The sequence below is a fragment of the Durio zibethinus genome, chromosome 13 (genome assembly GCF_047325235.1).
Source record: "Durio zibethinus cultivar Kanyao isolate XHJ-2024 chromosome 13, ASM4732523v1, whole genome shotgun sequence".
Classification (NCBI taxonomy): Eukaryota; Viridiplantae; Streptophyta; class Magnoliopsida; order Malvales; family Malvaceae; genus Durio; species Durio zibethinus.
This window is the reverse complement of record NC_143174.1, coordinates 25,332,477-25,345,900: the sequence shown is the minus strand read 5'-3', so window position 1 is coordinate 25,345,900 and position 13,424 is coordinate 25,332,477. Positions and strand designations below refer to the sequence as shown.

General features: G+C 31.3%; 1 protein-coding gene, 1 non-coding gene and 1 pseudogene across 2 annotated transcripts; all 3 read right to left on the bottom strand.

The window, feature by feature from the left end:
• Nucleotides 1-6,377: 6,377 nt before the first annotated feature.
• Nucleotides 6,378-7,858, bottom strand: LOC111303395 (tetraspanin-8-like). Its single transcript, XM_022899629.2, has 2 exons — nt 7,292-7,858; nt 6,378-6,862 (listed from the first exon to the last, which is right to left on the bottom strand). Exons 1-2 carry the CDS (start codon nt 7,799-7,801, stop codon nt 6,557-6,559), a joined length of 816 nt encoding a protein of 271 aa, XP_022755364.2. The 5' UTR covers nt 7,802-7,858; the 3' UTR covers nt 6,378-6,556.
• A 2,755-nt stretch (nt 7,859-10,613) lies between these two features.
• On the bottom strand, nt 10,614-11,871 carry LOC111302626 (cytochrome c oxidase subunit 6b-2-like; annotated as a pseudogene).
• Nucleotides 11,872-12,562: 691 nt separating this feature from the next.
• Nucleotides 12,563-12,636, bottom strand: TRNAI-AAU (transfer RNA isoleucine (anticodon AAU)). The gene has a single exon. It is a non-coding gene; the product is annotated as a tRNA-Ile (tRNA).
• Between the last annotated feature and the right edge of the window lie 788 nt (nt 12,637-13,424).

Here is a 13,424-nt window from a genome sequence, read left to right as displayed (position 1 = left end):
AAAAAAAGATGATGAAAAAAAAAAAGAAAAGAAAAAAAGAGAAAAAAGAAAGAAAGAAGAAAAAATGAAAAAAGAGATTCAAATTGAAAACTTGAAAATGTGATTTTGGTAGAAAAAATCCAGGTCAAATGGCTCACATGAATGGAAGATCAAAGACATCTAAAGATCCCTCAAAGATTGGGGCAAAGTTTGCCAAGCTCAAGATGACTTCAAATGGAATGAGTTTTTGAAAAAAAAAAATCCTAGATTAACGTTGAGAATTGTTTGAATATTCATCATTTGGACATACCATTCACCTCAATGACATCCAATTTATTTCCTTTCCCATTTATTTTCTACCAAAATAGATCTCCATTGATTATCTTTACCATAATTTACCTTCTGTTCTCTTATTGTTTCACCCTTAGAATGAATTGAGAAAATGCTTGATTGCATTGTATTTGTCAAGAATTGAAATGATAATGAATGAATGAATATGTGCTTAAAAGAGTCTTGCATTCATTTGAAAAGAAATCTAAGATGATGATTTGAAAAGATATATGATGTGATCAAATGAAGAATATAATGGGGTAGTGATACAATCAAGTGATGAGTACAAGGATGAATTGATCGATATGACTTGTAAGTTGTGATTGAATGATGAGGATAAAATCTGTTTTGGAAAGGTTAATGCTGAGACACCTATGAGTAATGGCCCAGTGATGGTGGATAAAACTTGTTTTAAAATTTGTTAGTGCTGAGAAATTCATTGAATGATGGTCAAATGATGATCGATTGATGAAGCTTATTCCAAAGTATTGAGAAACTGAACAAGGAAGAATGTGAGTGAAAAAGATAATTGAGAGCTACACTGGTTCAATCTTAGAAAAGCAGTGTAATTGGATCTCTGAAAAATAGAAGGGCTTGATGCCTAAGAAAAGAGCTTGAGAAATTTGAGTACCATACATTGAATAGGAATTAATTGGCCAACATCTGCATAACATGCATTGAAATTCATATGTATTTGCATAGCATACACTACTTTCAGGAAAGTATAGTGTACAAATTCAAGAAGCAGGGGTGTTCCAACATCCTACATGGAGAAGACAGATATGAAAAGACTTTGCAAGTTTGAGAAAAAACTTGTCAGGTAAGTTCCTAATCCTTGAAATAGGATGTCTTTTGGTATCAGGATCGATTTATAAGACCTTTGGGCATAATCTCCTGAAATTCCTTCAAACACAATTCTCAACTCCTTTGGACATGATTGTCAAGAAGCAATTTATTTTCAAAAGTCGTGGTGCCTCTGTTTAGAGGAGCAATTTATTTTTCAAAGTCGTGGTGCCTCTGTTTAGAGGAGCAATTTATTTTCCAAAGTCGTGGTGCCTCTATTTAGAGGAGCAATTTACTTTTTCAAAGTCGTGGTGCCTCTGTTTAGAGGATCAATTTACTTTTTCAAAGTCGTGGTACCTCTGTTTAGAGGAGCAATTTACTTTCCAAAGTTGTGGTGCCTCTGTTTAGAGGAGCAATTTACTTTCCAAAGTCGTGGTGCCTCTGTTTAGAGGAGCAATTTACTTTTCCAAAGTCGTGGTGCCTCTGTTTAGAGGAGCAATTATTTTTCAAAGTCGTGGTGCCTCTGTTTAGAGGAGCAATTTACTTTCCAAAGTCGTTGTGCCTCTGTTTAGAGGAGCAATTTACTTTTCCAAAGTCGTGGTACCTCTATTTAGAGGAGCAATTTACTTTTTCAAAGTCGTGGTACCTCTGTTTAGAGGAGCAATTTACTTTTCAAAGTCGTGGTGCCTTTGTTTAGAGGAGCAATTTATTTTCCAAAGTCGTGGAGCCTCTGTTTAGACCAGCTTTGGTAAAAAAAAACAAAAAACAAAAAAAAAAACACAAAAAAAACAAAAAAAAAACACAAAAAAAAATGACAATGTTGAGCTGAGTCTTGATTGGGTGTCTACGTCTTTGCGCAATTTCTGTTTCACAGAAAATGTGCAAAGAGGGGCAGCTGTAGACACCCAATTGGATCCAGGCCCAGATCAATTGGGCTTGGCCCAATGGATAAGGCCCAATTCAATTGTAACCCTGTATTTTTTGTCTTCTTCTTTTGTATTTTATGTATTTTATTATTTATTATTATTATTATATATTAATATATGTATATCTTTATTTATTTATTTATTTATTTTCTATTAATATTTATATGTATTGTATTTATATAGTTATATATATTATTATTTTTTTATTATTTTTTTTTCTCTTTTTCTTGTAATATTATTTTTTGGTTTATCTTATTGTATCCCTAATTATCTGTTAATAAATTTTTTTTTCTTTCTCTTTTCTTGATCCGTATCTGATTCTTTTCTAATTATCTATTATTATTTTTTTATTTGATTTTTATTTTTGGAGGGCTGAGATTGAAGTTGAAGAATCCCACTGGGAATGAGAATTCAATCAGAAGAGTCCAGTTGGATTCAAAGATTGAATTCCCGTCCAAGGAGGAATTGAGATTGATCAGGAACTCCTGATCAATCCCTATATAAAGGACCCCTGGAACAGATGCAAACACACACAGAAAATAGTAAGCAAAGCTACTGATTTGAGAGAAAAGGAGGCGTATAGGAAGCTAGGAAAAGTTTAGGAGTGTTCTGGTAGTGAGAAAAAATTTTTAGAAATTTTTGGCGAAAAATTTTTCTGGAAATTTCTGGAAAATTTCCAGATTCCGACGAAAATTTCGATGAAATTTGAATTTTCCGGCAATAATTCCGGCGAACATTGAAGTTTCTGGCGACCTGCCCAGTTTTCGACGAAAAATCCCAGAAACCGATCATATTCCGACCAACTTCCGGTGAAATTTCCAGATTTCGGTGATATTTTCCAGAATCCGGCACCGGTGTTCTTCAGCTTTTAGAGAGAAGGGAGGAGTGTTCTACCAAAAAACGAAGGGGATTGCCTTTTATACCCTCCCAAAACGATGTCGTTTTGGCCTTAAGTAACCAGAGGATCCGCGCGTTTTGTCGAACCCAACCCGACCCGAGCGTCGACCCGCTTTCCTGACTCGCCCGTGCTGCCCCTCCTCCGAGCCGAGCTGAGCCGCCCCAAGCTGCCAAGCCGCTCTCCCGAGCCGTTTCCCTGCCTTGAGCCGAGCCGAGCCGATAGCCGAGCCGCTCCAGGTTTTTTTTTTTTTATATATATTTATTTATTTATTAGATTATGTTTATCTAATATTCTTTTTATCTTTATTTTATTTTTTATTTCTGTTTTACTTTTCTTTATTTATTTTTATTTTTATTTATCTTTTTATTATTCTTTTTTTTAAATAAAAATGAAAATTTCCAAAAAAAAAATATTTTTAGGGAAAAATTGAAAGTATCAATTTTCCTTAAAAATAAATTTCAAAAAGGGTTTTTGAGGAAAAGTTGAAAGTATCAATTTTTCTTGGAAATCAAAGTTTCAAAAACAAATATTTTTGAGGAAAAGTTGAAAGTATCAATTTTCCTTAGAAATAAATTTCCAAAAAATATTTTTGGGGAAAAGTTGAAAGTATCAATTTTCCTTAAAAATAAATTTTCAAAAAAAAGATTTTTGAGGAAAAGTTGAAAGTATCAATTTTCCTTAAAAAATAAATTTTCAAAAAAAGGATTTTTGAGGAAAAGTTGAAAGTATCAATTTTTCTTGGAAATCAAAGTTTCAAAAAAAAATATTTTTGGGGAAAAGTTGAAAGTATCAATTTTCCTTACACAAGAACAATCATTCTTTCCTTCCTTTTTATTTTGACTTTGATTTTGATTTTTCTTTAACTAATCCGACGACGGAGCCTCTGCAAGTAAAACAGTAGTTTTTCTTGTATACTCATGAGGTGAGAGATTTTTTCAATTTTCTGCTAAAAATATTAGAGTCAATTGAGAATAATTTTTAACAATTAATTACTTGGTAAAATTTTAAGGCTTATTGGATAACACAAATTTAAGTTGGTACCATCTTTTGATGGGCGTTGTGAGGGTGCTATAACCTTCCTCACACGTAATCGAACTCCCGAACCCTGTTCTGGTTAGCAGACCTGAACCTATTCTTTTAGGGACCCTTAAACTTAGGTGTCCCCTGAAAGGACAGATTCTTTAGGTGACCAATCGCACCTAGATAAAAAAGATTTGTGGCGACTCCTTTAAGTCAATATCTAGCGATAGATCCCTGGATCTAGACGTTATGACAGAATTCAAATTAGATTTTAAATTTTATAATATTATGCAATATCCAAAAAAATTGAATCGAATCCAATTCGAATCAAACCGTTATCACCCATATTATATATGTATTATACCATATCTACATATTCTTCCAGTGTGAAATTGAAGGTATCACAATCTTTTCGTTTTTAAACCTTAACGTCCATATCAAGTCGAATCCAATCACAGGATTAAGATTACATCAGATATTGAGATTTTAGAAGTGATTCTCCATTGTGTAGCATTTAGTGACTCTCTTGACATAGCACTTAGTTCTGACAAACTAGTTACCTCTTTGATACTACTTTATATCACATCCCAAGATCGAAATACAATACAAACATATTACCTTCAAGTAAAATTTCAAAGTAATACGAAGCCTTCCTTCTTATTCATTCTAAAATTCTCCAATAACTAATGCTAAATCTCTATATATCCGAATATAAACCAATAAAAATACAAAATTGTCTCATAAGATTTTATTGGCCCATATTATCTCTGACGATTAAGTAATTTTTTTCGTTTTGATCTTTTAGCTTCTCACAAGACTAAAAAAAAATTATCACTTAGTTATTTGTAAAGAAAAAATAAAAAAAGAATAAGCAAACCATAGCTTTGTAAGTATAAGTTCACACACCGTATTAGATTAAGCATCGTTTTCATACATACCATATAGATCATTCAAAATATTCATCAAATCATAATGTTAAAACATTTTAAAGATCATTATTTTATTAAACATTTCGTACATTTATAAATCAATATCAAATAGATCAATTTACAAATCATTGTAAAATACGTCGATATTCAAATATTATAATCAAACTAAATTATTGATTAATATTTAAAAATCATCATTATCATAAACATAATGTTGGTTACTATTATTTAGAATTGAAGTTTTCATAAAACGTGAAAAGCTAAAAAATCAAAATGAAAAAAATTATTTAGTTATTAAAGGCAATAATAGTTAATGAGATTTTATAAAATAATTTTATATTTAGATATATAGAGACTTATTAAAAAAATAAAAAAAATTTATGTTATTTTAAAAATTTATTTTAAAATAATATGATCGTATTATATCTCGATATCAAAACATGTAAATCTCTAGTCTTATCTCATGTGTCCACACAATGTTGTGTTTCATTATGACTGACCTGCGTAAAAATTATTAGGCAAAAAAGAAAAAAAAAGGCTCAAAAATCAGGGTGTGTGTAACTCGCATTTATCCTTTAAATCAAAATTTGTAACTGGCATTTGGAGTCAAAGAGGATAGGATGCGACAAATATCATCTGAAATAAAAAAAAAAAAAATTATCTAGGAAAAGAAAATTGCAAAGTTATGCATAAAGTGATAATCTAGGAAAAAAAAATTATCAAAGGAACATTGAGCACGCTTTCGAAAAAGATGGCACTATGGATTGTCTGATTGAAAATATGACAAATATACATTTATCGGAGTCAAATTTTGGACCCCACAAGAGTCGATATAAACGTTAGAATTTAGATTAGGCCTCAAAATCAAAATTTCAAGTGCATCACAAAGTTTGTCTAAATAGAAATGAGATCAACTTTTCATCTAATCTTCAAACCTAACATTATAACACTGTTCCACGCACGATAGCATCACTTTATTCAGGAGCAATTGGACCACTTGTTTACATTTTGAATCTTCAATTCACACTTCAATGTATTGCCATATTTTAAAAGCTTTTCTTTTCTTTCAACCAGACAACCATCATTTGGATTTGGAAAACAAGGGACCGGGGCATTTACTGGTTCTGCCCACTTGCAAAAACCCTACATTACCCACCCTATGGTTCCTATCCTATACCCAACATCCATCTTCAGCCCAGATATTTTCATTTGTTTCAAGACCTTAGATTTCAGGTTCATCAACCCTTGTAAAGGGGGCAATAAAGGAACAGGATATAATTCTTAAACCCACAGTAATTGGGGTTCTTGTTAGGTGACCCACCGACCTAGCTTTTCTTGCCCAACAGCCAATGTTTTGTCGACACTCAACAAAAGGAAACAGGAAAATTTCAACATTAATTTATGAGCAAATTTCAGGAAGAGAAACTTGAAAACATCAACGTCAGTGATAAATAATGATGCACTGAATTAACAGAACGATGACAATTAAAAACAAATTTGAGAGTGAGAGCGTTTAAATAAACATACAAACGATCATATATATCCAAATGACAGGGAACCGAAAGCTATACAATAGAAGATCCAAATGCAATCATAGACGCTAAAATACAGTGCAGAAAATAATAGGAAATCCAACAAACTAAACCCTACGTGCCGACATCCGAAATCGGAAACTAAGAACGAAAACAAGCTCAAGGCTTCCACCCTTGCTGAAAAGCATTGTCTCTCCTATTGTTTCTGAAAGCACAGCAGCCAACAGAGTAGACAACGATGAGGAAGACGAGGAATACGATGTTGATAACCGCCACCTTCTTCCAAGAACTCTTGAGGTTGTCTATGAATCCAGCCTTGCATGCTTGGCAGTTGAAGCACAGAGTATTCGGGTTATTATCCCACAGGTTGCAGTCATTATTGGTATAGACGCCATTCTCTTTAGTCCAGTTAGTGGGCCCAACATAGGTGAATTGACAGTCGTTTGATGGCTTACAGCAACCAGACTGCAACCAACAACAACAAATTACAGTCCATAGATATCAAAACATGCACAAAACAGAATCATATTTGCGAAATTTTGTCAAAACCCATATCTAATTGATTCAGCTTCGAGATAAATGATCACCTAACTACTACTTTTTGTGAGAAACACGTTGGGAATCTAATAATATCAGGAGACATATATAAACTTAGAAAGTTATGGTAATCTTACAAAGAAATATTTGTACATGAAAATGTCCATAACAAAAGTTGAGAACCCTTTCTATCCTAAACTTGAATTAACATAAGAAAAGATTTCGATCTCTAACAACTACATGAAAATTCAAAGTAGATCCCGAAACAAGTCCATGCCATAGATAAAATCAAGGCGAGAAAAACAAAAACAAAATCCCAATTAAACTTTGAAACAAATAGACAAAAAAATAACATACCTGAACGGCAGACAAGTGTTCCTGGTAAAATTCAGCGACAGTATCATTGAGATATTTTTCACGGAAATCAGTACAAACTTTGCTATCAGCCAAACAGCTCTTAATCTTATTCCAATTCTTCTGATTAGTAACTCTCTTCTGCAACCAGTTTGAGTAATCACCAAGTCGGTATTCCTTATACCCTTTCCCAGACAACGCTTCTCCCGCCCCTTTATTCGTCACCACGAAAGCAAAGATGGTGAAGGTGATGCCGAGTAAGATGAGGAGGAACATGACGACGAGGTAAAGCCAGAGCAGCCACGACACGCCACAGCACGCGCCGATTAGTCCCGCCAGTGAGACCACCATGAGGAAGACTCCGATTACGATAACGGGCTTGTCTAAAAACCGTTCGCATTCCGTTACGCCTTCTCGGCTCAGCCAGATGCCGGCGCCGAGGATGGGGATCGAGAGGAGGAACGTAATGAAGTTGAGGATTCCGACCAGGTTGTTACTGAGACGAAACGCCATCGTTTTAGGCTTTCGGTTGGTTCTCCGGTTTGTTCTTTGTTTGGATAAAGAGAAATTGGAGAGAAAGTGGAAACTGGATGTGGGTTTAAATACAAGAGAAATCGAACTTACAAAGAAAGTTCTATGGTTTATTGGAGGTTACGGCAAAATTATTGTCACGCGCTGTACACGTTTTTTACATGCAGACGCGTGGGATGTGACATCATTTGGATTTAACGCCACGTGGCTAATTGATAGTAATTTCTACATTCAAATATAATTTTAAATGATAAAATTTACATTGAAATAATTTTCTTACCATATAAAGAGAACAAAAAAAATATTATCAATAATAACCAAGGAGATTTTGCCTTAGCGACAATCAGGAAGCCTTGAATGCTTAATTTTATTTTAAATTTATTTAATTTCTTATAAATTGATTTTTTTTATATATATATTATATATTTTTAATTATAATTATTAAAAGTGACACTGATATTGGAAGCTACACCACATGTGACCATTTTGGGCTTTAAAAAAATGTAAATAATTTGAAGAATTAATTATTATTAATTTAAAAAATGCTTAAATCAACGGTGGACAAATAGCATTAGCCGGACAGAGTGTAATTGTTTGTTTATTGGCGACGATTCGGTCAAAATCTGTCACCACATTATTTTACATGTCTTAAAGACTGTAGCATTTCCCAACAACAGCACAGCAACCGTTACTTAAAGCTAAGCCAGCCTGCCTGCCTTTTACTTGTTCATCAGTCTTACGTCTTTGACAGAAGTGATCGGCTGCACCGCAAGTCAAATAGCAAGACGGCACCAAACCACGCGTCACGTTGATGCGGCTTACTGATGCCGTTGGTGTTTGATCAAGTCAACCTCTTTCCTTGCACGCGTTTTCCTCCCAAAAACGAAATTTGCAATTTTGGTCTCTCAAAAAATTTCTTAATTTGCAATTAAGGTAAAAGGGTAAAAAAATTTTCTTAAACTAACATTTAATAATTAATTAAATTTTTAAATATTTATTTTCAGCCTTTACAAAAAAATTGTTAATTATTTTCGTTCAATTAAAAATTAATTGAATGAAAATAAATATTTAAAAATTTAATTGATTTAAAGTAAAAAATTAGAATTTAATTGATTGTAATAAAATATTAAAAATTTAAGTAATCACTAAATTTTTATTTAATAATTTTTTTACCCTTAACCAAAATTTAATCAACAAGGTTCAATTCATAATTTCGTTTCCCTTTTGTTTTAAATTAATTAATCTGGATTATCTGAAATTGAAATACCTTAGAAGTTGATTGAAATTTAGGCTAGCAGCTCCAACAATTACACATGCCAATAAATTAAACAATTACTATTATTAACAAATTGAAGAACTTATATTATTTTACCAATTAAATGGGAAAAAATAGTGATATGATTTTAAATTTTGATAATCCTAATAATTTTTTAATAATCCATATTACTATAAAAGCTTTGGTTGAGTTGGTGTTGGTGTTATAAATCAAATGATATTAAATCTTAAAAAATATAAATAAAAAAAACTAAATTATAAATAAATAATACATATTCATAAGATTATTTTAGTGATTTAACTTTTTTTTAAACAGAGCTATAATTATATTTTTGAATAATTAACTTTTTTTTTCATTTTAGGAAAATTATACATGCAACTAAGTTTCTTCATACTTTTTATATTTAAAATGATTAATTTTTTTATAGATATTTAAATATTTAAATATTTTATCCATAGTAGATGTGCCTAGGACTATGTAATAATTAATGTGGAATTATGCAAATAGATTGGACAATGTAAAATATCATACGAATATGATGTAAAAAATAATATTAAAATGAGACGATTTAAAATTTTAATAATAATTATACATGAATTTAATAAAATAAAAAATATATATTTAAAATTTTAAATTGATACAAATTGTGCTACATAATTATAATGTAAAACATAAATAAAATATATAAATTTTAATATTTTACACGATGTAAATTTTTAAATAGCTTAAACTAAGTGCAAAAGAGAGAGAGAGATAACCGCTTAATAATTGGGGCTAAAAGATTCTATTGTGTTAAGACTATAATTAGAAGCATGAGTTTAGCTGGCATTGAATTCCAGGTTTCAAGGTTAAGTCTTTTGAATTTGTATCCCAATCATCATTTAACAAATTAAGGAACAACTCAACTGAGGTAAGCACTTGTATTTTCCGCTTCCTTTGATGCAATTTATCCAAGTATTCACCAAGAGCAATTTTTTCCATTTTTTCCCCTATAATAGTCTCTTCAAAACAAATCAATCTTTTTTTTACTAAAAAAAAAAAAAAACCTCTTACCACTTGAATAATTTTTTTTTAAATTTATTAACCTCCTTGTCATATGAGTCAAATACTCAAATGATTATTAAAATTTATTTTCAAATTGAAATGTCAACTGTCAAATGTTACAAGGTCAATGAGCAATCTAAATACACAAGCTTGAGCATAAATTTGAATTTGATTTAAAGAACAAAAGCCCAAACGAGCTTGGATTAAATGGTGTAACCTTAACTTGGCCGCTCAAGGAAAGTGGCAGTATGGCATGCCACTAAACTGTAAATGAAGATGAAACAATCTGTTGAAAAAGGCAGGTTCATGAATTAGTGCATCTTCATTGTACATCAATGCTTGATAAATATAGCAAATCTTCATTTATCGCTTATTAATTGGAAAAATTCAAGGATAAATATTGAAACTAGCTAAAGACTATATCAAGAGAGCAATATGAATTCTCCATGCATTCACCTCATTTCCTATGTGTGATCACAGAGGACCCGAGAAAGTACCATTCTCCCTCTGCTCATTCCATCTCTCAATCTGTAGTAATTGAAGCAACACCCAATATTAAACATGAGTCTGCTGATCAATAGAAAAAAGTATAGATGCAAAAGTCTATAATTCTCAACATAAAACAATATAAAACATTTGATGTAAAAAAAGAAGCACCTGTAATTTATTTATGCTCTTAATGCCATAGGATAATTTATTTCTTATTTACAATTATTTGTTACGCATCACTTGACATATAAAACCACGGATTGTCACAAGTCTTATGAATAATGCCATGACATATATAAGAAATACTTAAGCTTGTGAAAAACAGAACTTGGTATTAGAAAGCACATCGTAATAAAATGTTTTTAAAAATATGTTTATATATTGCATAAATTCCATTGCAATAAGATAAATTTTCGTTTACTTACGACGATATAAAAACTAGGCATACTCACCCATTCATCAAGGCAAAGAGATCGATAATATTTGACAAATTTCTCATATTTATTAGATTCTTCACCCTTTGCTACTGAGCACTTGTAGTTGATTTTAAACAAATTACATTTCATAGTTTCCTAACAAGAAGAAATTGAAAATTAACAAGGAATGTACCTATGAAACTCAATGTAATGGATGAGACAATGTCTAGTTTGATTTGTTGTAGGGAAACGAAAGTCAGCTGAGGCCGTTTTCAGTTCAATCTGAGACTATAAAAGGAAAAAAGATAATGCAAAAGAAATGTGAGAACTAATGGATGATAACTTGATGTGAATTTGTTACTTATCAGTTCAAAGTGAAAATTTTCAATTATAACAGTTCAGAATCATTTATCAAAGCAGAAAAAATAAATTTGAAATCATTTTGTGGGGGTTATACATTAATCTTCCAAAGAAATTATACAGTAAAATAAATATAAACACTCAATGAAATTAATTTTTTAAAATTAATCCTTAAAAAAATGTGTAACTTTTATACTAGTATAAAATGGACCCTTCCTCATATATATATATATATATATATATATATATTATATGAAGAAATATATAGCAATAGCGATACTGGATACAAGTAAGTTTCTGGTGGCGATGTATATAATGCGATCATATACCTGAACTCAACTTTTTGTTCAAGTTAGGTTGATTCCTGAAATTGATCATGCTGAGAATTGAACTGCACTCGCATTGACATCCGAATTAAGCTTCTTTCTTTTACGAGGCTTCTTCATTTTGAGTTTTACTATGAACATGGTTAATCCTAGCTAGCTAGTACGTATAGCATATGTTTAAGCAACAAAGTTATTATATTAGTAAGAATCATTCTCCAATTGAGTTAGTGGGGGATGGCTTTTATGGGTAGCCACCTTCTTCATGATAACGTCTCTAAAAGGATTAATCGCTACTACTCTAACTGTTATCAGCCTTTTCAGCGACGAGAAATTTTGGTTCAACCAGATTTCAGAATCTCAACAACAATGGAAAGCAACGCTACTTTTACATGCACTATATATCCTCTATTACCAACTTCACCACATTGACTGATATAAATAGCTGCCTCACCCAGCGGTACCTTCATTCTTCCTCTTGCATGATCTAGTTTCTTGTTTGATAAGTTTTGGATATCTATAAGGTTGACCGACCGGTTTCAAACAATGGCTAAATATTGAAGTGTTTAGCACTTGTTACATTGCTAGTTTCAACCTGTGTCAGTGTTCCTGCAAGCCAAGTGGCACGAAAAGATCTTGGCCTAGACCAGGGAGGGATTGGGGTTGGTCAAGGTGGAAATGGTTCCGGCTCAGGTTCTCGTTTCAGTTAAAGTTCTAGCTCATGTGTCAAAAACTGTCGACTTTAAATTATGTTTGGCCCATGCCAGGTTCTCGTTCCAGCTATAGTTCTAGCCCATGTGTTTAAAACTATTAATTTCAAATTTTCAAATATATTTGGCCCATACAGGTCTCGAACCTGCGACCTTCGCGTTATTAGCACGACGCTCTAACCAACTGAGCTAATAGGCCAATTGATTTTTTTTTATTTGAAACTTTCGTTTTAATGTTTTTTACTTCAATATAATTGCATGCCAAAAATCGTTACTCTTAACAAGTCGTGACAAGTGGTAATAATGAAATATGGTTGAAGAACCAATAATTTTTATTTTATAAGTTATGGGATGAAAATAACTCTTTATAACATAAATCAATTTTAATTTAGATTGAAAAATTTTAGATCCTTTGATTATAATAGTGGATTGTAATCAAATAAAAGTCTTGATTATATATTATTAGCTTCGAATCAAAAACTTAAATTTTGAAATTCACCTTAACTTCATGTTTTATGTTCGATTTTGATTTATTATATGAATTATTAAAGTTTAACTAAAATTATAAATATTGATATTAAATTATATTTTTATCATTTATTTATATATTAAATATATTAAAACATATATAAAAAATAAACGTTCAACATACTCATATATATCTCAAATTAAACATTAAAGTATTTTTTTTAGATAAAATTTTATAAAAAAATAATAATTTCTTCTAATGTGCCACATCATATATATATTTATATAAAAACTATCATAAAATTTCCAGAAAAAAACTAATCGGTTTCATTGTTTTATTTAAAAAAAAAAAAAAAACAACTAGTAATAGGTTTTCATTTCATATGATCGAAACAGTCAAGCAATAAAATATTTAGAACATATTTCCAGTACAAAAAAAGGCCTAGAGGAATATTATTGGGCTCGTAGAAGTGAGCCCAGGAATAAGTTTGATAGGCCTTGACCCAAGTAATAGATGGT